The sequence below is a fragment of the Pan troglodytes genome, chromosome 6 (assembly GCF_028858775.2).
Source record: "Pan troglodytes isolate AG18354 chromosome 6, NHGRI_mPanTro3-v2.0_pri, whole genome shotgun sequence".
NCBI classification, from domain to species: domain Eukaryota; kingdom Metazoa; phylum Chordata; class Mammalia; order Primates; family Hominidae; genus Pan; species Pan troglodytes.
The window spans coordinates 130,334,741-130,362,553 of record NC_072404.2 but is presented as its reverse complement, the minus strand read 5'-3'; the positions used below and the strand labels follow the sequence as shown (position 1 = coordinate 130,362,553).

The 27,813-nt window shown below is 35.9% G+C and overlaps 1 protein-coding gene across 5 annotated transcripts in view; it reads right to left on the bottom strand.

Annotated features, from left to right (window-relative positions):
• Positions 1–27,813, bottom strand: part of MDFIC (MyoD family inhibitor domain containing) — a 98,151-nt gene that overhangs the window by 30,644 nt on the left and 39,694 nt on the right. For all 5 annotated transcript variants that reach the window (XM_063815540.1, XM_016958059.4, XM_063815539.1 and 2 more), the window contains one exon: positions 8,326–8,601. In XM_063815540.1, the coding sequence (XP_063671610.1) occupies positions 8,326–8,601 (276 nt within the window). The remainder of the gene's footprint in view (positions 1–8,325; positions 8,602–27,813) is intronic.

Below are 27,813 nucleotides of genomic sequence, written 5' to 3'. Positions count from 1 at the left end.
ACAACGGTGAAGTCCATACATAGCTGATAGCTTCTATCTCTTCTTTAAGATGGCCTATAAATTATTGGTTATTACAAAAGAAGAGCTCTGAGGCTTGAGGCATATTTTGAGTTATCTCTATGTTTCAATATTAAGTTAAATATTTTTCAGAACCTTGTAAAATAGTTTCTTTGCTCCTCACCAAATACATAGGTATGAGAACAAACTACATAGTTAACTTATTTTCCTAAACTTTAAGATAAGGTACTTAAATGTTTACTTTTGGCCCTACAGAAACACTTACTATTTATAAATACTTCTGATGGATAATTGCTTTATTTTTTTTTAAAAAGACAGCTAATTTAAATATTTCAAGTAAACAAAAATTAATGATTTATATGTGCAGAATGATTTATACTTTGATATAGTCAACTCTGATCATGCCTACTATCCATACACACACTCCTCATTGTATTACTATTTTTCAATTTAATGTGTTGGCTGAGCAGTGACATTTCTTGAAGTCCTATTTTCCAAAGAACTAGCAAATATTGCATTGGAAAGCAGAATTCTAAACTTTTCGCCCACACCATTATTGTAACATGGGATGGAAGGCACTGCGCCTGAGAAAACAGAACATAACAAAACAAAACATCATCCAAGCAAATTAAGTATTTTGAGGAATGCAGTGACATATCCTGCCAAAGTCACAGAAAATTTGTTTCTGGAAGCTCTGATTATAACTTTATGGTCATATCATGAGCTCCTATTATTATCTTTCCACTAAAATACTACTGTAGTACTTCTACAATTACAGGCAAAATGGAAAAGCTTTTTATGGGAAAAAATGAATATAAGATTTTACAATACTGTTGAAACTAACAGCAAACAACTCAATTTCAATTTTACCTTTCTAATTTCTTTTCCCACCTTCAGGATTCAAGAATATGTAGTTGTTTGAAACCCATATGGAATAGTGAGAAAACTTGATGGGGCTGGGAAGTAGGATCTCTGAGTAACTGTCCTCCCTCTGCTGGGTCTCTTTTTGCTTTCTTTTAGCTCAAATATTTGCCCTTCCTTTTATTCCTTCACATTCTCTCCCTTAAGAATTTCAGCCATTCCTGCCCTTTCAACCACAATGTCTATGGAGTAATAAAGAACAAGTCTAGTTCTCCAGTTGACACTCCTAACTCACTTTTTTCTGAACTTGTATAAGCCAGGCACTAGGCTGTAGGCTAAACATTAAAAGATGAGTAAGACAGAATCTGCTTTCAGTGAGATTACATTTTAATACAGAAAGGCAGATTAACAGATCAATAGATTAATAGATTAATAGATCAACCAAGCCTGCTGTGGGAGACCCAAAAAAGGGGCAATTCGCCCAAAATGGGGCATCAGGAGATGATGACTAAGATGAGTTCTAAAAAAATGTGTAGAGATTAAGAATGCAAAGAGAGTTATGAGAACATACCAGGCTGAGGGGAGAGAAGAAACAAAGGCATTCAGCAGTGTTTCACCTGACCATGTGTACAGAAATGTCTATGCATTACAGTGGAGGCAAAATTCCAAGTGCAAGGAGTTAGACCTGGAGTTTGCAGATGGTGAAAGGAAGGGGAAATAGTAAGGTCAAGGAAAGATATTTTTACCATTTTACCAGTGATTCACAAGGAAGGAGGGGAAATCACTTTATGGACTTTTCTAATTGCCTTGCCCAATTCTGCTTAATCCCTTTTTAAAGCTGTGTGCGCTACCCAGACTGTCTCCTGGAGAATCTTGGCTGTACTCCTACTGGTGGGGAGTATGCATTATCCCTCTGGTATATTCTGAAAAACTCCTCTGTTATAAATGCAAGAGAAAATGCACCAAAAAGACAAAGAAGCGAAGCCTAAAAAGAAAACAAAGAAAGGTCATAGACCTCAGAAACCAAAAAATAGTTTTAAAAAAAGAAAGCAGAAAAAGCCTGTACAATATAAACTGGGTTTCAGTCCTCCCATAGGTCCAAATGTCTCCTGTAGAGCTCATTAGCATCCCAAGCTCTACATGGCTAAAACCAATTCATCATTTCCTTTTCGATAACAGTTCATTATTAATGTACAAAAAAAAAACTGCAAAGGTAATCACGGTGCAGATGGTAGGGGAGGTTAATACATAGCAGTATTGGCTACAGGTGAGAAAGCACCCTGATTCTATATAATTCCAACCATGGAATTTTTGTATTACAGAGAGAAAAGAAAACACAATTTTTCAAAAAAAGTATATATGGGATATGATGTCCTTTAGATAAATCATATAGACCTGTGTAATATTAATAGCTTCAGAAGAACGGGCCATCCCAGGCTCCATAGACTGGTTCATTCCTACTCATCTAGTATCTTCTCTACTAATTTAGCTTTTCAACAACAGCAAACTGTTTGTAGTTCTCTGAATAAAACATATGAATTCATGAATTTACATATAGGGGAGCAACACACACTGGGAACTTTCAGAGAGGGAGGTGGTGAGAGATGGGAGAGGATCAGAAAAAAATAACCAGTAGGCACTAGGCTTAATACCTGGGGGATGAAATAATCTGTACAACAAACCCCCATGACACATGTTTACTTATCTAACAAACCTTACTTATCAAACAAACAAAAAGAAGAGCACACACACACACACACACACACACAGAGAAAAGAAAAAAGAAAAACAAAATCCTTTGGCCTCGAATGCCTCCCTCTATTCTCAACTCCCTAAACTATCTTTGTCTTGTCTTTCAGGTCCCCATCCAGGCATTGACTTTTCCAAGAAGCTAACATTCCTGACCCCTCTATGAACCTTAATACTAATGATCATAACAGCAGCTAACACATATCGAACACTTCATCTGAGCCAGTCTGTATTCTAAGCACTAAGCAGTACCAATTCAAGTCTTCTTCATAACAATCCTATGAAGTAGGTACTAATAATATCACCATTTTAGAGATGAGACGCTGATGCAAAAAGAGGCTAAGTAACCTGCCCAAAGACACATCACTGGTGAGTAGCAAAGCCAATATTTGATCCCAACCAGGCTAGTTTCAGAGTCTGTGCTCTAATTACTATACCACACTGCTTCTATGTGATTAAAAATGAGATGATTGTAGTTACTTCCATCTACATAACGCTCTTCACTGTCTTGTTCAGCATTTATGTTCAATGATATACTAGGACTGGATATGTATTTCTCTATGCATACTAAATGCAGAATATCAAGTATGGGGTGTAAATTAATGCAAAAATTCCTAAAAAGTATAAAATTTCTTTAAAAGCATTTTGTTAGAACTTAATTTTTACAAAAATATATAGATGTAACTGGCACATGTAAAACATACTAAGATTTACCATTCCTATAAGAAAAGTGTCTTTGAGTCTAATGAAAACCCTTGGCAATTTGAATATTATATGATACTAAATTATACTATAATTATTTCAAAGGTCAAGAATCTTAAACATTTAGTCTTAAAACTCTCCACCTGGGTGATGCAATCAGAAAATTAATGTATGAAAATATTTAATTATACAAAACAAGTAGAAATCTACAAATTTAATAACCTTTAAATAAAATGTGCAATTTTTTTCCCACATGGGTTTTTTTTCCTTCATTGCAAAAATGGAACTTTTTAAAAGAACATTTTTTTTTGGTGAATATGAGCACACATTTTATTTTCCAGGGCTGGTTTCAAGGAAGGGTAGGATAAAATGATTTGGAATAGAGCATTGTATCACGTGTTAACTCATGAGAAATTTTTTATGCTGGGCACCACTGTACGATTAAAAAAAAAATTGACTTAGATTCAGTCCAGCCTTTTCAGGAATTCACAGTCTAGTAGGAAAAGGAAAACAGAGAGCACAGGTGTGAGAGTTGTTTTTAAAACTGTGGTAAGAAGGGCTTTAAGAGGCAAATGTATACTAAGAAGAAGATCCCTGCTTGGCCCACAGCTGTAACACCATTAACATCCTATATCATGTTGAAATGTCTGATAAATTACCTTTTTTTCAGAAAAGTTTAGTCACACAAAATAGCACAGAGGTTAGGAACATGGATTGTGGAACCAGAATGTCTGAGTTTGAGTCTCAATTTTACCATGCACCTGTTGCCTTTGGTTGCTTCCTTTAACTTCTCTGTGCCTCAGTTTCCTCATTTATAATTAGATAATTTCATATAATTCATAGAATTGCAGCGTTGTTGGGAGGACTAAATGAGTTCATGTGAGAGAAGCAAGTAGCATATATAAGGCACTCTAATTATATGAATCAACATCGCTTAAAAAGTACCTGATGGGGATGCCGAGGTGGGCGGATCACCTGAGGTCAGGAGTTCAAGACCAGCCTGGCCAACGTGGTGAAACCCCATCTCTACTAAAAATACAAAAAAATTAGCCGGGCGTGGTGGTGGGCGCCTGTAATTCCACCTACTCAGGAGGCTGAGGCAGGCGAATCGCTTGAATTCGGGCGGCAGAGGTTGCATTGAGCCGAGATTGCACCATTGCACTCCAGCCTGGGCAACAGAGTGAGACACGACCTCAAAAAAAAAAAAAAAAAAAAAGTACCTGATGAAGTGCAGGCTTCTTTGTTCTCAGTTCTTCAGACACTCACAGTTAAAGACATGTTAAAACATCTTGCCAACCCACAGACTCATTTATGGCTGGTTCAAACCTTACCTCTGTATAAGCAACGGATCATGTCTTAGCAGTGTTTTTGCTATCCTGGTTAGAAAAGACGCCCTTAGAGTTCTTAATCAAACACTAGAAAATTTGTAAATATTTTATTCCATTATCTGAACCAAAAAAAATGTTATTCCAGTTGTTGATAAAATTTATATGTGGTACAAAAATCACAACCACAAGCACCATGTACCCAGACATACAAAACATTGTCAAAGTGGGCATGATTAGCTGCTTTGAGAATTTTAGTTAAGATTATTTTGCCACTTGTTTGCTCATTTGCCTTTGGAAGAACAGGCATAGAAGATGATGATTTAACAAAAATGTGAAGCAGAACAGTCATAAAACTGAGAAAAGCCTTGTAGTATGGTTTGAATGTCACCTCTCCAAAACTCAGATGTTGAAACGTCATGGACAATGTGATGATATTAAGAGGTAAGTCCTTCAAGAGGTGATTTGGCCATGAGGGCTTCTCCCTCATTAATGAGATTAAGGCCATTATAAAAGAGGCTTCATGCAGTTTTTGATCTCTTGCCCTTCTGCTTTCCGCCATGTGAGAACACACGCTCCTCCCTTTCCAAGGATGCAGCAACAAGGCATCATCTTAGAAGCAGAAAATGGTCATCTCCAGACAACCTAACCTGCCAGCACCTTGATCTTGCTCTTCCCAGCCTCCAGAACTGAGAGAAAATAAACTTCTGATCTTTATCAAATACCCAGTCTCAGGTGTTTTATTTATTTATTTATTTTAGAGACAGGGTCTCACTCTGTCACCCAGGCTGGAATATAGTGGCACAATCATAGCTCACTGTAACCTCAAACTCCTGGGCTCAGATGGTCCTCCCACCTCAGCCTCCTGAGTAGTTAAGACTACAGGTGCATGCCACTGTGCCCAGGCAGATTTTTTTTTTCTTTTTTGTAGAGATGAGATCTTGCTATGTAGCCCAGCCTGGTCTTGAACTCCTGGTCTCAAGCGATCCTCCCCAGTGGCCCTCTCAAACTGCTGGGATTATAGATATGAGCCAACCTGACCAAACTTTAGTCTCAGGTATTTTGTTATAGCAGCACAAATAGACTAAGACACCTAGCCACTAAATCTCCCCATTCTTATTGCTTTATAAAAAATCATTTCCATCCATTTTTATTTGCACAATAAATCATGCTGCCTATTCAAGGCCTACTGTTCTGACATATGGGCCTCCTGAAATTCAGGTGCTATTTCTGTTCACCACAACTGTTTCTGCCCCTGCCCCATTCTGCACATCAGGTTTTAGGTGTTTCCTCAACAAGAGATCACATATTCTATAGAGCAAGAGATCTATCCTGAGAGTCAAGTAGGTGCTGTAAAAAGAGACTCACAGAATCTTGGAACTGAACTTAATTTTTAAAATTATCTAATCCAAACCCTTCATTCCACAGAAAAAGCAGGCCCATAGAAACTCAAGTACCCCAGCAAGCTGGTGGCAGAATTGAGAATGTTTTTCCTTTTAATTTGCCATCTACCAGTTCAACGGATTTTTTGTTTTGTTTTGGTTTTGGTTTTTATTACAGCACATTGCCAGAGAACAAACATAACTTCAAAACTGAAAGTCAGAAGAAACACAAAATTTTAGGGCACAACCTTAAATACTAACAAATCATGAAGATATCGAACTTTGAGAAAAATATGGACAATCAAATTTTAATCTAGATTCAAGTAATCACAATAAAACAAACCTACAATTGTCTAAATTCTATAGTCTTACAATGAAGATATGGATAAGACTTTGCAAAATGTGTTTATACATTTAAATTTGTATTTTATGCTCCTCATGTCTCCAACCCAATCTGGAACATATTTTGTGATAAAAGCAGATTACACAGATTACAAGGGACTTCCCTTATCCAGAGCTCTGTGGTAGGCCATAAGTGTGAATGTGAGCATGAGAGAAGAGAAAGAAAAAGTAAAAGAGGGAGGGAAGGGGGAGAATAAAGGAGAAGGGAGAGAAAGAGGAAGAGTAAAACTGTATCTCATTCATATACCGGTGATTTTCTTCCTCCTTCATATGTTACTTATGAAGCTGCATTCCTACATTACAAATAAATTCAGACATGGTATTAAAGGCAAGCAATAATAAAAAATTTATAAACATTCCATAAGCTATTTCAAGTTAGGACTGATATGCGAATATTACCATTCTTTAATACAAAAATAAGTAAATATCAAATGGAAAATAAGAGGTTAGGGACGTAATAAGTGAATTCAAATGTATAAAACAAGTACATTTCAATTGCATTCAATTATTTCACCCAATCACCTAGAAGCGAAGATCCTCTAAAGAAAATTGCATTGCTTTCCCAACTCCTTGGAGAGCCAGTTTAGTTAACAGCCTACCTATGCTTCAGAGATGACCATGCAGCTTACATGTCAAACTCATTTTAAAGTGTCAATCAAGTCGCTTTCAATCTAATTAGTTTGGAAAGTAGTGTCACTGACCTGGAACTATGCAGACCATTTATTATCATATCATTTGATCAACCTAACACTTTATCTCAGTTGAGTTTGAGACACCTGTAGCCAAAATGCAATATCCTTTCTCCCACTCATTACTGGTAATTCTCAATACAATTTCCTATTTACAACTCAATTTGTCTCTATGAATAAGCATGACCAACTTCACAGAGGCATTCCACAAAATTTCTCTTACTTAAGATTTCATAGCAAAATAGAAAGGAAAGGGGAATAAGGAGAAATATATGTATATCAGATACATATAACAGATTCAAGACTTTAGACATCCAATAACTGCTAAAAGGGGAAAGGAGGAAAACCAGAGAACCATGGATACATGGAAAGAAATTTGGATCCTTAAATATGGGAGATTTTTATTTTTGAAATATAATACAACGAATCATGTAAAGGGAGTCTGTTTTAATTGTCACCATGTGCAATTTGTTTGATTAATAAAGAACTTTCTCAGATTCATAGTATTTAACCTGCTTTTAACCCAGCCAAGGGCAGGATGAGATAGAACTGAAGAGGTAATAACTAGTTCTCCAGGGGACAGAGAACACAGCCAAGTGTCTCTAAAGGAGGAGGTGAAGACCAGACCACAGTGAGGCTGAAATGGGATGGGAGTGGAGATGGTTGCGGGTGCTGGCCAACGTGGCGGCTGAAAGATGCTGGTCAGTCAAGCAACAGAAATCACCTGGCCTATTCCCTGGCAAGAGCATGAAAATTACCTAATCTTTCTCTCATTTTAGCTTTGTCTATTTAAGAACCGATTTGCAAGACAAAAATACAAGCAGGTAATCTTATCTCTGAACTATAGAATAACATATTGCATCAGGGAGGGATAAAAATACACACACTCATGTATGCCATCAAAATGTTGTATTTATATTTTTAAATGTGGCATTAAAAAAAGAAGTATAGCAGTTATATTTAAAGTAATGACTATTCACTCTAGAAGACGATTATCTAAAAGCAGGATGTCAGCTGCCACTGCTTCCTTTTCTATCTTGTGCTTTCCTTTGGGAAAGTTAATCTGCATTTTACCAAAATTCCTGTTTGTCTGAAGGATAAGCAAGATTCTTCAATTATATTTGCTTGATCAAATAATTACCAGGAAATATTATTTTACATCTGGTCAAATAAAATCTACATATATCTCAAACTTACCTTCAGGTGAAGAGCCTGTCTTTTGGGAAAAGACAGCATTTACTTTGCTCTTCTTACTGATATCGCTGTTTACAGACAAGCTGGACTGAATTTTTCTATGCATTTTTTGAGAAACAGGTGCTGAAAGTTTGCGATTATCTGCGGATCCGTGTTTGGCCCCATGGTGAATTCCATTTCCATTGCTCAGACCTGTGTGGCCGTTCTTTATCTTGCCTATTTCCTCACCACTCGGCACCTGTGCTGAAGTCTGAAGCTGAGGCAAGCGCTGAGGTTGGGCTAAATTAAAAACAGGAAAAAGTCAGCCAGTTAAAGAAAAAGAAATTAATATTTTAAAATAATGAAAATACATTCAGTAACAGAGATTTGGGGTTTTACCCATAATACTAACACTGAAGAGGCAACAAAGAAAAGAAAGAAAAATGCTAACATAGACATACAGAAAGTATAATTTACTAAAATGGAAAATGGGAATGGGGTCATCAAAAGTGGGTTTGTACAAGGATATAAAAAGTAGACCATAGAAATACTGTTTTGGGCGGTTTTAAAGAAAATTTAAGTTAGAAATCTGAAAAGGTAATTTAAGACTCATTCAGAGAATGTTGATTATTTTCTATATGCTGAGCCCTCTTTGTGCATAAACACAACAGTGTTATCTCAATACTACTACTAATAACAAACTACTCAATTGTTTTTTCAAATAAAAGAAAGAAATGATAAGTTCTGGTATTCAAAGCCAGACAATACAAAGAAAAATACAGTGTTTTTAAAAAAAATCCCATTGTGAATCCTGCAGGAGAAAATCTTTTCTATATTTATTCTTTAATTTGATTTTTAAATAAACAAGTTATGAAAAATTAGGAATACAAGATAATTTCTTTAATAAAACATATCTACCAAAATTAAATGTCAGGACTTTAGAAGTATGTCAAATGCCCACCCTTACGTTACTTATGCAATATTGTGCAGGAGATCATAGTACAAGCAATAAACAAGACAAAGAAATGTAATAGGTCTGACTTCTAGACAGGAATGAACAAAATTTTTGAGATGTGCACAGATTTGGATGTTCTGGGGAACATTCAAATATATAGTATATATATAATCTAAGTTTAAGACTATAAAAACTGAAAGTCTAAATATGTAGCAAGATTGATACACAACCATATAAAATCAACAATGCTCCTGTAAGCAAAGAGTATAACCAATTAACAAATAAACAAGAAAAATAACTCTTCACAATAGCAAAAAAAGAAAGAACAAGCCAACAAACAAACAAAAGATGCTATACGTATTTTGGAATTAAACTAGAAAAAAATGGGCAGAGGTTTTATGGCAAAAATTACAAAACACTACTGAAAGGCATAGAAAAAAGTGTGGTACTCTCTCCAAATAAGTGGAGAGAGTATAAATATGTTAATTATGTTAATTCTCTCGATTTATTATTTAATGCCATTTCCATAACATTTCCAACAGGCTTGTTTATGGAACTTGACAAGCTGATCCAAAAATGTATATGGAAGAGTAATCAAGAAAGACCAAGGAAATTTTTAGAAGAAAAAGAGGGTTGTAGGATTTGATGTATGAGATATTTCTATCACAGCACCTAAAGCAGTACAGCATTGGACCAGGCATAGACCTACAAGCCAATGAAGCTTATGAAATTATTGAGCCCCAAATATGGGACTCATATATTAATATAAGGTAGACATGCACACACCTACATATTTGGGTACAATATAAATAATATGCATAATTATTTTATTACACCAATTAATATAATAATATTAATATAAATATTAATGGTTATATCAATATAATCTAATATAATTATGTTGATTATGTAAATATTATATAATACATATATAATATTTATATGATATATAAAATATATAAATAAAATATAATTAATTATATAAATGTTAATATTTATACAATTAATATTTGGGTATAGTATACTTAATATAATTAGTACATGTAAATTCCAAATGTATTAAATGCCTATATATAAAAAACAAAACTTTTTATTTAAAGTGTAAATAGAGGAGACTGTTTTAATAGCATAAGCACAAACAAATATGATTTTTTAGACAATGAATCATAAAACAAATGTGAATATTCACCTGTTGTGTTGTGTTGTCCAGCATTCTGGTCACACTCATGGAGTTAGGTAAATTCCTCTACGACATCCCTAGGCTACTCTGGAGCTAGAGGACAAGGATGTGACCTAAGTTCTGCCAGAACAGAAGTATGGCTTGCATTTGGAAGTGATCAATGCAAGCTGTTAGCCACACCAGGGTGGTGGAGCCTCTCAACACAGGGAGTGAAGAGGTATTTGTTGATTTTAGCAGTGAGGGACAACTTATGGTGTCCCTCACCTCCTAGCAAAACAGTGGCCCAGTGCTACAGCAGTGGGGTTTTCAACAGAAAAGCCCTACTGAATGGATGGACATGATCCTTGTCTGTATAACTCTGGGAGCATCTATGTGCTGCTAATAAATTTATTTTCTATTTAAATTAGCCAAGATATTTGCAGCTAAAAGCCTTGATGCCCCCCAAAAGTTATCTGTTTACATTGATTAAGTATTAAAATCATCATTATCTTCATCATGTACATTTTAAGCAAAGCTATATATCACAGCTTTTCAGCAAAATCACCAGCAACAACAAAAAACATTCATTGTGAAAATTTTACTGTGCTATACTTTCCTGGAATTTCAAAATCTAAAACTTACTGTTTTAATTAGTCTTTTTTTCTGTTCATGATTATAAGCAATTATGAAATGTAAATTACATAAGACTATGAAGAACTGTTCCACTTGGAAAAGTATTACATTTAAGGTTGTAACAGTTATACATGGGGTTGATAAATGTGCTAAAGAGGACTTATTATCTTTGGTGACTACATAAGACTTCAAGCATTTTTCAGAAAAAAAAAAGACAGTTTGCATCTGAGTAAGTCTTTAGTAAGCCATTGTTTACTTCAGTTCTTGTTCATACATCCTATGTATTGTGAAGAAAAACATCTTAACATATCAAAATATTCTACTCATTTATTATCATATTTTAAGAAAAATGATGGATTTTTTACTTAAATGTACACTTTCACACCAAGTCTATTAGCATTAATATCTGATTTATAAAAACTAATATAGAACATCCTGTTACAGTTTTTCAGTTCTTTAGTGATAAAGAGGAATAATAGTCTAAAAGTAAACATCTGTTTAGCAGTTATATATGCCCTTTTCATAACTAAAATCTACAAAGCATCTGTAAAAGGAGATCTATTTCTTACGGGTGTGCAATGGTTTGATTTAGAAATGAATTTGCTGCTTCTGTAACTTCTTGTATCAACTAGAATGACATTCTAATGACCGCTATTGAACATAAAGCTAGTTATGCATACATATTTAAAAAGATGCCAAAAAAGACAGTTAAACCTAATTTGGTTTTTCCTCTGGAAAGCCACTTTTTCCTCTGGAAAGAATAATTCAAGCAATCTGAGAGCTTGATTGAGTTGAAATGTCATTGACCAAAGCTGGGGAGACTCCTTGTCAATCAAAAACGTCTTGTCATATTTCATAATTCAAAATAAATTTAGAATTACTATGTAATAAATATTTTTAGTAAATAAAAATAAGAGTGGTAAAAGACACTTGTATCCTGGCTACCAAATTCTAAAATTGACATATTTGACCTTTTTCTACTATCAAAATTGACTATTTGCAAATTACTAGGTATGGCTGGAGTGATATTCTCACGCATCCTTAATGGTTTATCTACATTTCAATCTTTAAAATGATATCCATTTCTGTTGGCAGATAAATAATAGTACATTATTTTTGTTTAACTGTCACCTAATTATTTTCACTATAGTTTGGATTATGATCAGATAACCAAGTATTATCCCTTTACTCTAGTTTTTTTTAACATTAAAATATTTCTTAGTTGAATGATTTTGCCAGATGTGTGTATTATGTAAGTCAAATCAAAACTGGATAAGCCTTAAATACATTAGCTATCTCAACAGAAATTAAATTTAACTTTATTGATAATTATTTATGGGTATGACTTGAATCTTATGGTAAAATTAGAGTTAAAACCAAGTAGGAAACATGATTTTATTTTCAAATGAAGAACAAAAACACCTGACGGATTAAACCACAACAACTTGGCTTTAAACAGATTTCCTTCCTTATTGTGTCAAAGTTGTGTATGGCTTTAAAAAAAAAAAAGCATGCTAATATGGAAAAGACACAATGCTTCTTAAAACACAAGTGATGCCTAGGGACCCTCACTCTCCCTTTAATGATCCACTGCTCTCATTCAGCTGTCTTTCTTTTTTCAAATCTTTACATATGTGACAGCTCTCAAAAGTAGACCATAGACCATCTGGCATTTTTCAGAGGTGTAACTTGTGCAAATTCAGCTCTATTGGGAGCGCACTGCTATCTTCTGCCTGCGTTATAAAGGGACAATAGAATGTAGACTTATGAGTTGTTTTGAATTATTCATTTTTTTGCCTGTATATTCAAGAAATTTTACAAACTCTGCATTTTGTACTACATAATCACATGCGTTAAAGGTACAAAGAAACTTTTTGACACCTCTTTTCTACAGAAAGCTGGCATTTTGTTTGATATGTGAACATTCAGCATCTGTTATATCATTCTAAACAGGATGGGTGCTTCTACAAAAGACCCCATTTTAAATTTACTCCATAATACTAGCAAAAAAAAGTATTCTTGATATTCAGTAATGAATGCAATACACATCAAAATTTCAAATACCACTTATAAGAACATTCAGCATCTTCAAACCTGGATAGCATTGGTCACCGGCTTAGCATATGTGTAAAGATTAAAAAAAAATCATTGCTGACACAATACAGCATGATTGTAATTTTAATATCCACGATGAATAGTTACAAATGACTTAAGAAATACTGCGCTTTCTAGGTTCAAATGTTTTCAATCAGGAAGGAAACCAATAGAATTAGGTCTAGTGATTTTCAATAAGAATAATAAATATGGGAGTAAATGAGTCAATAGCATGAACTTCTTTTGACAATTTTTTTAAAAAACTGGTGATATTGTAGCTAGTAATAACTATACTTGAAACCACAGCTGCTGGAGTAGCAATATAAAGCAACATTTTGCTATAGCGTATAATCTATTAGCATGTGCAAATCATCTTCAGCCACTGGTCTCTTTACACAAGTCAGATTTAATAAAATTACAAAAGAATTCTCATGCTATTCAGTTTAAATTGTTGTTGTACACATAAAAAATCAAAATTAAATGCTCAGGATGTAAAATTGTCAGTAACAAAACGATCAATGTAGAATACGGAGGGGGAAAATGACTTGGTGTAAATCTAAATGACTTTTCCCCGGGATGGCAACAAAGCTTTTACTGGTGCCCAGGACTTTGCTACTCCATGGTCACAATGGGACAAATACATACACAGATAGTAGAAGATATATATATATATAATATGCATATATATGCAATTATTTGCATATATACAACAGCTTTAAAAGGAAGATGAAAAGTTATTTCAATATGAACTAACATGATAAAAACTATCTTACATTTTTATTGCTATATAATGTGAATTTAGGCTAAAATCAACTAAAATAAACATCCTAATACCCAACTCTTTTCATCAACTTGATCCAAATCTTCCTCAATATGGAGACCCTACATGGACCCTATATCCCAATACTGACATAGTCTAGAAGCTTCTGGCACTTTCTGTATCTGTTTCTTTAGTTCCCCGGCAAGGGCCTTCTAATCTTTTTTTTTATTTGCCTCTTGAGCTTCTGGACTCTTTTATGACATCATATTTTCCATCTTTATTTTATTTGATGTATATATTTAACATACTGAAATACATTTTGGAATTCTGACATTTTTTGGAACATTGATCAATTTAAGGATCCCAGTCAAATTCTGTAACTACCTGGCTGGGAACTCGCAAAGGAGGCAATTGTTTTATGATTATATCACATCTTACAGAATTTTTAACATTAGTTCGGTTTTAATGATTGCAAAATAAATCTCCAGACGACAACAGGAAGTACAACTACCCCCATCCCCAAAGAAAGGATAAAACTTTAGAAGTTGTGTTTAGAGAGGCAATAATTTTTCTGCATTTCATTAAGAACATTTAGAGAGTACTTAGATTTAAATAATGCCTGGAGTAAGAGATTCTTCTCCAAATTAATTTTCCCAATTGTCCTGAGTACGTGGCTAGTCCCATTTCTCAGCTTTCCCTTGTAGTTAGGTTCAGGTATGTATCTACGTTCTCTCTAAAGGAATGAGAGCAGGAATTATTTCTGCCACTTTTAGGATTGGGCCTTAAAACCCGGGTGTGCCCTCTCTATACTTTCTTTTTTGCAGTTGGCAGCAAACCAGTTTTGACCACAGCTGAGTGAAATATCTTAAGAGATGTTCCAGAGACCAAACAAAAGGAATCTGTATGGCAGCAGGGAGGGGAGCCTCTCACTGACCTGGAATGCTCATTTCCTACTGTTCCATAGGGAATTAACTTTTATCCTATTTAAACTATAGAATTAATGCTGAGACTCTATAAAACATTAATAGCTTCTATCAAGGCCTATTAACAACTATGTACTGTGAATATATACATATATACACATATATTCATATATATATATATATATATACACACGATACATAAACTGCCTTTAGCCCAAATGACTTAAAATATGCCAAATTTCACAAGAAGGAAATGTTTAAATGATGATCGGCTAAAAATATAAACAATCTATTAATAACATATAAACAATCTCTTAATAGTAGTAGAAAGAATGCTACTAAATCCACAGCTACAGTGGACCTTAGAAAGTAGACAATCTGAGCCAGGTGCAGAGCCTAGCGCTTTGAGAGGCTGAGGTCGGAGGATCACTTGAGCCCAGGAGTTTGAGACCAGCCAGAGCAACATAGTGAAACTCTGTTTCTACAAAAAATAAAAAATTAACCAGGTGTGATGGCACATGCCTGTACACGGGAGGCTACAGTGGGAGGATGGCTTGAGCCCAGGAGGGCAAGGTTATAGTGAACCATGATCAGGCCACTGCACTCCAGCCTGAGTGACAGATGGAGATCCTGTCTCAAGAAAGAAAGAAAAAAAAGAGAGAAAAAGAAAGTTGACAATCTTTACAACGCAGGGTCTAATTATTAATGAGGTATAATAATGATATCATGTAGTTTTGCAGAAAAAGTATCCATCCCATCTTACTTTGCCATTTGAAGACCATTATGTAAAATTTCCTCAAATTTCCATCCTAATCATGACTAGGAGGATATCAGATGGGTGACCCAACAATCCCAGTTTACTCAGGTCTAAGGGGGTGGTGGAGTGGGGTGGGGCTTCCTGGGATGAAGAACTTTTAGTTTTAAGCCAGGTCTGTCCCCGGCAATCTGGGATGAGTTGATCACCTTTGTATCAGGAGTAATGTATGTGTAACTGCTAACAGCTTTCCTCAAACAAGATATTGGCAAAAATAAATAGTGGTAAGCCTGTAGATTTTGAACAAGACAAACCAGGGTTTGAATGCTAGAGTCAGTATTTCCCATTTCTGTGGTCTTACAAAAGTTACTTCACCCCTTACCCTAAACATTCCCTCCCTCCCCCACATTAGGACTTCATATGCAAATGAGAGAAATGACAGATCCTCCTATGTACGGGAGGCCTAGCTTCCCAGCCTCTAACCCTTGTTTTTCCATTTCCTTATCCTCCTCTACATAATTTTTCCCCATTTATTCCTGAATTACTATTTGTCTTTTGTTTTTTTATTCTGTGTTATTAACTTTTTTTTCTGTAAATCAGCCCAAAACCTTTTTGCAAATAAACATTTTCAAGTTAATATACAAACATTTTCTTTCACTTTTCAGAAAAACGATGATGTGATAGAAAAGTAAATCCAAATATAAGAGTTTTAAAGGGAATAATCAGCATTTTCTTTTAAGATCTGCATGTATTACTAAAACATCCCCAGATAGTAAACCAATGAAGAAAAAAAAATCCACTATATTTTATCCAAGTATAGCTTTTCTCTAATGCTTATTATCCAGAGAAATTAACAAGAAATTATGATGTACAAAAGCTAGCCTGATGTAAAGCCAAATTTGTCATTCATTTGAGGATAAAAGCACAAAAGCAAGCAATACAGGCCACAAAGCATGCAAGAAGACTTCCCATTAAGAAGCATGCAGCACTCTCAGGTTTCAACTCAATGAATATATTGACAAACTTAGATAGATGCAGAATGCTTTTCCGATAGAGGTCCCAGACCCAGCCCTGCTTTTGGATCCCTTTACTCCCCTCTGTGTGATTCAGGCTTTCTGATAAAACAAGGATATATATTAAAAAGTTTGAAACCAAGAATTCCGACCTAATATAAACACCTGTATCAGAAGTAGATTGTTGAAATGTGAAGTTAGCTAAGTAAAGGCAAGAATGGGAACAATGAGATCACTCCATCCTAACCTGAAAAATCAGCAGTTAATATTAAAGAGCAGCTCATCAGTTCTTGAAATGTGTATACTAAGACTGGATCTTCATGGTACTCTGCAGAAAACTGTCCATATATTTGTATGTTAGACTTTTTATGGCCTTCAGAAGTTCCTACAACAAAACAATACACTTCATTCTAACTAGTTGAAGTAAAAGCCAACTAGAAAAAGTAGACAGCTTTATTAAAAGCTGTTTTTTACCTACAGGTGATACAGCCATAGCCAGCAATGTGCAAATAAATTTCTTATTGTGTAAACTCAAAAAGGTCCTCTCCTCTGTAGAGACACATTTCAAAAAGTCATGCTTGCTGTGGTTCAAGCGCTGGTGAGTAGAGGAAGAACTGAAGTTCAGCCCCCACTTGCCTTTATGCAATTCACACATGTACAAACTAAGGAACAGCCTTGGTAGCCAGGGATCTGGGACCACTAAAGTCATGATAATCATATACATGTTAGCTGAATTTCAGCAGCCAAGTTACTTGTTTGAGTTTAGTATGCTGACTAAAGTGCTGGAAATATTAGGGAGGAGATTGAACTATTGAAGACTGAAACTCCAGGCTCATCCAAGTGCCTTCCCCACTCACTGCCTTTAAGTCATTCAGATCATTCACTCACAAGGAGTAAATCCTGGGGAAGGCGCAGCAACCCAGGTCAAGCCTCACCACTTGCAGAAGTACAGCTGGTGACAGAAAGCTATTAAATTGATAAAAAAGGCGATATGGATAGCCCAGAGCCCAAAAATGAAAGCGGTAAAGCAAGGGACCAGAGTCAAAGATCATTATTTGACACAAATTTGGAGCCAGTGACCAGAAAATGAAATCCTCTACTGCCACCTACAAAAAAATAAGATAGATAAGCAATCAACAAAAATAATAAAGAAACTGTATTGCTAGAAACATCCCCAGCCTAGCAAATAAATGCTTATGACTGTTCCACCCTAAGGGAATCTGAATCCAAGTCCTTGTTGCCAACAAAGAAAGAACTGCTAAGGCCCCTGCAAGGGAATCCTCCTTGAACCCCTTCTCAGAGATGGCTATGAAGGTCCCCAAACAAGGGGAATCTTCTTAACAGATAATCCTTCAGTAACAAATCCACTGGGACAGAACCCAGACCAAGGTCAGGGAAGAAACTCAACAACAAGATGCTTATGATAGTCCCTGGCCATATTATCTTCTGTACCAGCCCTAACCAGGGAAAAATAGTGCATTCCCTAGACCAGCACTGTACTTCAGAGTTTACACTGTGGCTATCCTACGTTCTGCCTATCCAGAGGTGTTTTAAGCCATATGTTGCAGGATCATGAAGGGCTACTTCCAAATTTGATTTAGGACAGATTTCCGAATTACTTCAGAAGAGGAACAAACATCACCTAGAGGTCTGTGGAATAACATGACACTAGCTCTAGATGCTTCATCTGGATGTTACTTTGATTTGTTTCTCATTAGGGAGAGAAGTACATATACGTTTGTGTGAGGGATCATTGGATCTCATTAAGTAGAAACATTGTGACATTATCTGCATGTTTATACACACATAAGTGTGTGCTGATCAGCCAAAAACAAGACCATAGTAGATAACTGCTCTTGGTCTATCCAATTCACCCCTTTCTTCTGGTAGCAGTATAGATACTGCGTCTGGGACCTCAATTTACTGACATGAACCCTTCACAAAAATAAAGTATTTTTAATAGAATACATTTTGTACACAGAGTTTGACAATACTGGGCATTTGCTGACTTGCCTTGATTATATAGAGTTCCTTCAGTACAAGATCCTATATTCTTAGAATTCCGTCAACCGTATCAGACACATATATGCTGACAAAGAGCCTTGTACGATGTTCAGCACCCAGTGGACACCAAGTGAAAATTAACTGATGATGATGAATTATACTAGCTTTTAAGCTGTCACTTGATCCCAGCATATAACAACCTTCCTGAATAAATCAAGCAACAGTTTGGTATTCAATACCATTATAAACCTCATCCTTCACCTTCACGAGTCTAGGGAATTGCTGTAAAAGCATAATATGAGGATGGTGGAAGTGTAGCAAGGATTCAAGAAATTCACTCTGTTGTAACTAGGGAATTAAAGATTCAGTTACAGATATCATACTATGTGTAGAGAAATGCATCTAAAATACTAGTTAAGTAACCTTTTTGAAAACAGCGTCAGAAAAGTCAAAGTCAAATTTCGTAACTGAAAGTTTTTTCCTCCTTGTAATAAAAGCAAACCCAACTTAATATACAAGTGAAACTGGTATCTCCTTGAGATTAGGGCAGTGGGAATGCAAATGAAGTTCCAGTTATGAGATATGGAATTACGTAGACGAACATACAGATTGCTAACCGAACATTTACAAAATTAAATTTATTTCTGGTAGTTTACACAAGGTAAATCAGAAGAAAATCAATTCTATTATTATACATTTCCAAAACTTTAATAGTAGTGCTCATAGCCCTCAAAGTTCTTTGGTGAGTAGTTGTTACTAGGAGGACTTCCATAAATTCCCTTAAAATACATTGAGAAAAGGAAATCTTTGTGCTTTAATTCTAATAACAGTTCTCATTATAGATGACCCTCTGTCTGACATAATTTGATAATTTAGGACTGCAAGCGAAGTTCTAAGAATTAACTTAGGAAAAAACTGGGATGGTGCTAATTATCTTGTCCAACCCATATAGAAAATCCTGGTGAGTTTCTTCCATAAGGAAGTAATGAACAAGCTGCTTATCCCACATAATCGAACAACAATATTCAGATAAATCGTGCAACAAAAGTTTCCACACTTGCAGAAGTAGATTCACATATACTAATTTTTTAATTCTTTTTTATATGTGAAAGACAGCTTAAACACAATGGAAATTTCTAGCACATAAATGAATAAGTAAAAATGACATTATTTTCTCATTCTCATTTGCTTTCTCCTGAGATTAAAATCTTGCCCATGTTTTAATTGTTTGGAGCATGATTTGGGGGGTATTAATTTTAGATTTTGTCTTCATCAAAGTAGCAAGATAATTTTAAACTCCTTGGGAATAAAATGTTACTTAACATATAAGCATCTGCAAATGGCACAGAGAGACAAACTCATTAACCACATTTCAAGATTAACACGATTGAGGCTGGGCACAGTGGCTCATGCCTGTAATCCCAGCACATTGGGAGGCTGAGACAGGAGGATCCCTTGAGCCCACAAGTTTTTCACCAGCCTGGGCAACATAGTGAGACCCTGTCTTTTAAAAAAACCGGGTGTGGTGGCATGTGCCTGTGGTATCAGCTACTTGAGAGGCTAAGCTGTTAGAATCACTTGAGACTGGGAGGTCTAGGCTACAGTAAGCTGAGATTGTACCACTCCAGCCTGGCCAACAAAGAGAGACTCCATCAAAATAAAAAATAAAAAAAAAGAAAAGAAAGAAAAAAAGAAATAAAAGATTAACATGATTGAGACCATTTACACAGATGTTTTTCCTCTAATTGTGCCATTAAAACCCACTAAATCTCTCAAGGTAACATTGGCTGCAAACCGACTTAAATACATTATTATAAAATTTTTTTTTATATACTATGGTGCCAGGCACCATTCTTGGAATAAGGGATATTACAAAGAATAAATGTATAAAGACCTGGCCCTCATATAACTTACAAATATTTATCATCTCATATAACAGAAAATCCAAAAATAGCGCAGCTCTACTATTATTGATTTCACAGCTTTATATCATGAAAGACAAAGATTCCATATGTTTACAGTCATCTCCAGCATGTCAACTTTCTCATCTGACTGTTGCCCTCGTAATTATGAGTCTATGATGCAGCTTCAGGCATTTCATCAAAGAATGACATCAAGCCTTGAAAAAAGGGGGCATTCTCCCTTAATGTCTTTTTCTAAAAATATTTAAAAACCCTTTTCCAGAAACCCTCCAGGAGATGTCCTCTCACATCTCATTGGCCAGCACTGAGTCACAGGCTGACCTCCAAACCAATCACTTGCAAGGGGAACAGGATGACCATGACTGGCTGAAACTAATCAGAATCTTTCCACCTGACTTTTGTGCATCTGAACAAAATCGGTAATCTCTTAAGAAAGACGCAAATGTTCAGAGAGCAACAAGCAATTTCAACTGCATCGACACTTTTTTAAAAATTTAAACAAAGAAAAGTATTGAGAATAATATATAACACCCAGAAATTTACCAGAATTTTTAAAATTTGAACTTTTTACATATTTGCTCTAAGTATATATATTTTTTAAAAAAATCCAATACGCCTTTTTGAATGACTGAATATTAGCACCTTCATCCCTTAACATCACTAAGAAGCTAAACTCTGTCCATTAACAATCTCCGAGAATAGTCTGTCCTCCATATTGTCCTATTGCTACTAACCATGCTTCCCAGATACAACTTCTACATATGCTCTACGGGCCTAACCCTGCCCTGTGGCATCAAAATCTTCCAGACAGTGGAACCCAGAAACAATATTTGAAAAAAGCTTTCAGGTAATCCTGATATACAACCAGATTTTAAACTATTGCTCTAGTATAAACTGTTATTCTGTAAATATTATTTTGTTCTTTTATTATAGTGTTTAGTGACACAAACAACCTGTTCTTTTTGATATATTGTTGGTGGGAGCTGTAGTCATGTGACTGTGGGTTGTAAAATTCCAAGATGACGCCTTCCACTAGTACTCATCAGCCCGAAGTGCAGGTTGGTGCTTCAAAAATGTTATCTTGGTGATTTTGTCTTGAAGATAGAAAAAATAACCATATTAAAATGACATCTCCAAGTTTGGTGGTGTTTTTTCCTTTTTTTTTTGTTTTTGTTTCCTGACTAGGACATCAGAGTGAGCACAATGAACACAGACTTTCCCAGTCATAAATCAGAAGTAACAACAGGCTCACAATTTCAGCACAGCCAAGCCCAGTGGCACTCACAAATCATTCTTTACCTTTGGGAATTTACTTTGATAATGTAAAACACTGACTATTATCTTTGACATTATGAAGAAATAATTTTGCTACAAAAAATAAATAATATACCCTACCAAAACTAAATTTATTTTCTAAATTTGCTCAAAAGATTGCTTTCATTAATAAAATTCTGAAATTTAATCAATGCTTATCTTCAATGACAATGATATCTGGCAAACATGTGAAACACTAAAGTAACTTTAAAGAAATCTAGAGAAGTGAGTTTTAAACATTCTCTCTAGAAGCAGCATCCTTTTGGCATACTGTACATATATGGAAAATTATAACCTGAAGCAACACTATATGGCGGTGTGTTATTCTATTTTGCAAGTGATAAATTTTAACCAAAGTACTCTTCTGGGGAAAACAGAAGCAAAACTAAGAAATAGTGTCAGAATACAAGGATAAAATGTAAGAAAAAATGAAATAATAAAGTAGGGAAAGATACAACCAAATGAGAGATAAAGAAAATATTGCTTATTCTCATACAATAAACTTTTATTGAGCACCTAATAATATCCAGAAGACTCTGTGCCAGTTAATAGAGGTCAGAGAGGGAATACATCTCGAAAACTCTCCCAGATTACAAAACTGGCCCGTCCCTGCTCATCCCCCACCACCTGTCACTAACTGAATCAGTAACCTTTGCTGTGTGCCTTGCACACAAGTATCTCTCAAATGTCAACTGTGTTCCATAATCCATCCTTTCCCCTCCGTCTTCCTGGTCAACATCAGTTTAAGTCCTCATCATCTCTTATCTAGGTTATCTTGGTCTCCTAACCTGAACTCTGGGAGTCCAGATTTTCTCTTCCAGCCCATCTTCCATTTCACTACCAAAAATACATTTCTAAAAAATAAAACCAAAAACAAAATGTGTTTACATTAATGTCCTAGATGAAAGCTCCAGTATTTACCCATCTCCAGGATAAAATCACAACTCAGTAGCCTCTTCCAAACCCTTCACAGTATTGCTCCAAACCCCTATGCCATTGTTTTCTCTTATTTTCCCACACTCTAGCTACACTGAATTTCTCCTGATTCCCAAACTTACCACAATCTTTTCATGCCTCTAGGCCTTGTACCTACTACTCCTCTCCTTGGAATGCCCTTCACTACCTCTTACTCTTACATCAACACCTAGGTGAAATGTCATCTACTATCTGCCTTTGCTAAATTGTTCCGCTGGGAACCTTGTGGCTCCCTCCTCTGCCTCTAGAGCAAAATTTGTTTAAAGATCTGTCCTCTCCACCAAACTGTATGCTTTTCCATAACAAGAAACATTCCACTCCTTCATTCATATAGTCACTCAACATTTATTAAATGACACATGGAAGCCCACATACATACAGTGCTATTCTTCTGATCCAGCACTGAGAACAGTGACCACATAGAAAAATGACGTCAAGGGGCCAGGCATGGTGGCTAACGCCTGTAATCCCAGCACTTTGGGAGGCCGAGGCAGGCTGATCATGAGGTCACGAGTTCGAGACCAGCCTGGCCAATACAGGAAAACCCTGTTTCTACTAAAAATACAAAAACTAGCTGGGTGTGGTGGTGGGTGCCTGTAATCCCAACTACTCAGGAGGCTGAGGCACGAGAATCGCTTGAACCCAGGAGGCGGAGGTTGCAGTGAGCCAAGATCGTGCCATGGCACTCCAGCCTGGGCAACAGAGTGATGTTCTGTCGGAAGGGGAGGGAAGCGAAGGGAAGGGAAGGGAAGGCAAGGGAAGGGAAGGGAAGTGAAGGGAAGGAAAGGGAAGGGAAAGGAAGGGGAGGGGAGGGCATCAAGGAAGAATAGAAAGAAACAATAATGTTCTTCTGCAGCTCCCCATTTCAATTGTTTAAATAAAATCTTAATAAGTACATATTGCTTACCTAGAAAAGCAAATTATGAAAAATAATGCAATTGCCTTTCCCTGTACTTCCCAGATATAATGCTTCTTCTACTTAACCCTGATGATTTTTAAAACCTGTAGCAAGTGTCTGCCTCTTTCAAACCCCTATAAACCATCCCATGCACATAATTCATAAGACCAATGACTATTTCTAATTCAAATTAGTTGGAAAAATGACAATGTCAAATGTATTCATCACCATAGACCTCACATTAATGTCATCAATAGTTAGAAAAATATAATTCTGTATTCCAATAGTAGACAAAAACCATGAATAATACATGGAGCTAATAAAAAAATAGAACAATAAAAAGATTTCAGCACTTGAAGAAAAACAGGAAGTTGAAATACCCATTATATATAAAATTATGTTTTATTTATATTATGCATTCTTTTACCGGACATTTATCTAGAAAGTACCAGACACAGTGCTAAGATGAGTTAAATAAAGGTAAACAAAAATACACTAAACATCTAAGTAAACAAAGCCCAGCACAGTGGCTCACACCTGTAATCCCAGCACTTTGGAAGGCCAAGGCGGGAGGATCAGTTGAGGCCATGAATTCAAGACCAGCTTGGGCAACATAACAAGATCCCATCTCTACAAAAACAATAAAATTATCCAGGCATGGTGGCACGTGCCTGTACTCTTAGCTACTTAGGAGTACCAGCTGAGGCTGGTAGATGGCTGGAACCCAGGAGGTTGAGGCTGCAGTGAGCTATGATTGTGCCACTGAACTCCAGCCTGGGTGACAGGCTGACACATCTTGCCTCAAAAACAAACAAACAAATAATAGATGCACAATTTTAAATTATGGCAACTAGTATAAAAGTACTACTGGCAGAGAGAATATCAAGGGAAATTTTTTAGTTTGGATAGCAAGGAATGGCATTTCAACAAAGATCTGAAGGGGAAGGGCCCTCACAAAGACAAGGAGCAACAGAGTCTCAGAGCAGACTAACAACACCTGCAAAGCCCTGAAGCCGAACAAGGCTCAGCACATTTGCTGACCTGATGGAAAGCCAGTGTGGCTAGATATACACACACTGTCCTCTGGATGTATATTTATTACCTAATTCAAATTATAAACATTAACAAATATATTAGAAAAATCACAGAATGTACTTCCATAAACCATTCCCAGCAATAGTCTTCCAAATATTGTGCTTATTTACCATATATGCCATTACCATTATAAATTATTCATTTATAAGACCACTCTCAGTATAACTGACCAGAAATTGGCTTAAATATTTACTGCAAACTGAGACACTCCCAATAAAAGGTTCTTTGAAGTTACATAAAGGGGCCATCAACTGTATATAAATGTAAAATACAATCACAATTTGGAGTATTAGAAAACACTTTCAGAAATTTTATACTTTAATTACTTTCCAAGAAAGAAACACATACTTTCATTTCTCTGAAATATACAAACTTATTTATATTGAAATTGAGTGAAAATTGTTCTTAGGCTAGAAAGAATAGTATGAATGATTTGATGCTCTTTAATAATGAAATGAATAGTTGTGAGGGAATCATGTTGCCATTCTTATGAATCTGCTCAGGTTTTAGAAATGACACTATCACTCTGATTTGTATCTAACTTCATATTTTTGTCTAATTTCATAAATCTGGTTCCTTTACTCGGTTAAAACACATAATTCTCTAGCAGTAGTTCTCAACCTTTTTCCAACTCCACAGAGTTTATCTGAGCACTGCACATCCTCTAGTAATATCCTGTGTGGTTCAAAAAAAACAGACTCCTCCTCCAGAGATTCTTATGTCTCCTGCCTTATGCACTTCACTGGAGAATCATAATTCTAATACTGGAAACATGGATGGTTAGAATGATGACCAAGGGCAGTTTTTATCATAAAGGCAAACCCTTATGGGAGAACAAAACAGGCAACTTGACAGTGAATTAAATGTCTATATATCTGGGAACTTAAAAACTCCCATTAATTTCAAGTAATTATTTTCTATTAATATAGCCTTTCAAATCCCATATCATGGTTTACAAATTGCAAGTGGTTACTACATATTCTCATTGATTATCAAAGATCATTTTCAAAAGTTGCAGCTCGGTTCTGCCACTATCTGAGTATTCTGGGGCAAACTACTTACTTCTCTGCTTCAATTTGTCCATTGAGAAACACAGAGGTTGAACACACTGATCTCTGATCACCTTCGCTATCTTTAAATTACAAGAGTATAGATCCCTGATTTAGTGTCAACATGTAGAAAAACAATGTGTATATGACATGATATCTAGAAAAATATCTGGAAAGAATCTATGTAAGAACCCACTTCATTATGCCTTGCAATTCAGAATCTAAGTCATCTAAATAATATTTATCAACATCATTATTAAAATGTTCTTCTTTTTCTAGAGAAACAAGTAAGAGAGGGTGGAAGGTATGATATCTTCAATAGAAACATTCAGTTAGAGTGAAATTAACCTGCAGGAGTGACATGGTTTGGATTTGTGTCCCTGCCCAAATCTCATGTCAAGTTGTAATCTCCAGTGTTGTAGGAGGGGGTCTAATGGGAGGTGATAGGATCATGGGGGCAAATTTCCCCCTTGCTATTCTCATGATAGTGAGTTCTCATGAGATCTTCTTGTTTAAAAGTGTGTAGCACCTCCTCCTTTGCTCTCTTCCTCATGCTCTGGCCATGTAATATGTGCCTGTTTCCCCTTCACCTTCTACCATGATTGTGAGTTTTCTGAGGCCTCCCCAGCCGTGCTTTCTGTACAGCATGCATATGCATGAGAAAACTATACCTCTTCTCTTTATAAATTACCCAGGTTCAGGTATTTTCTTATAGCAGTGTAAGAATGGACTCATATAAGGAGTATATGAGTAAAGTATATGAGAAAAGTGATTGAGCACTTTTCTGTCTACCTACAGCCAACAATTATTAACTATACTAGTGTCATAATCCCCTCTGCTTTCAGCCTGGTGTCAGGAGCTCAGGGCTGCTACTAGTGACAATGGCAACCAGGAGGAGGTAAGATTAAATCTCTTCCTTTCTTTGCTTTGAGTTAAAGAACTAGGGAATAAAAGAGAATATGAAAACTAACATGTTCTCTAATTCGTAATCTCTGGTTCATGGCCATCATTGATCAAGAGAGAAAGAGGTTAGGAGTGTTCATGTGTTGTGGGGGGAAAGGATTGTGTCTCATCCTTTAGGCAGTCAATTTCACTGAGCACCCGGTGTTTAGTATGACATTCCCATGCTTGCTCTGCTATGCCTAGTGCCCAGAGCAGGCAGGGGTGGTGCGGAGGAAGCCTGATATTCTAAATCTTGCACACTCTTCTTCTCAGGTCTAAATTTCATCCCATCTTCCAAGAGCCTTGGGTCCTCCAAATCTTGAGCCTTTTGGGGTAGTACTGTGTTTTGTGTCATACTGACATTTAGGTTCCAGATTTTCAGAACCATAAAATTAGTTATTATTTCTCCATCTACTTGCCGTCTTGAAGAAATGTCTTCACATATTTGATCCACTATTGTTTCCTTGTCTGTGCCTCTCTTTAAATGTGTACCTTTTTAAAATGTATTATTAATTTACTATCATTTAAGTGGGATTTCAAAAATCATAGAATATACATATTGAATCTGCATGTTGAACAAAATATGTTTTATTTCCTGAGAGGCAAACAAAAAACTCCAGAAAATTTGGAAAAATGTTAACACTTATTAAATCTGAGTGTCTGGGACATTGGTACTTATAATATTCTTGTGCATATTTTTCTGATTGAGATCTTTCATTATATTTAAAAGTGAAAATTAATTTTGAAATAAAAGGGGTCTATTCAGTGCAGTGGCTCATTTCCTCATATGTAGAAATCCCTTTTGATATGTGTTTGCGGGGTTTTTTAAGACTATATTAAAAAAAGGCCATGGTACACCTACTGGACTCTTTCCCACTTACTCTTGGATAATCAGTGAGAGGATCCAGGGGTCAAGCTCTACTTTTCTCCCTGGTTCTCTGCTTAGCATCTCTGGATCAGCCTGAAAACGCAGTAAGGAAGAGGTTCTATGCTTTCCATGGCATAACTCACAATGGCCCTGT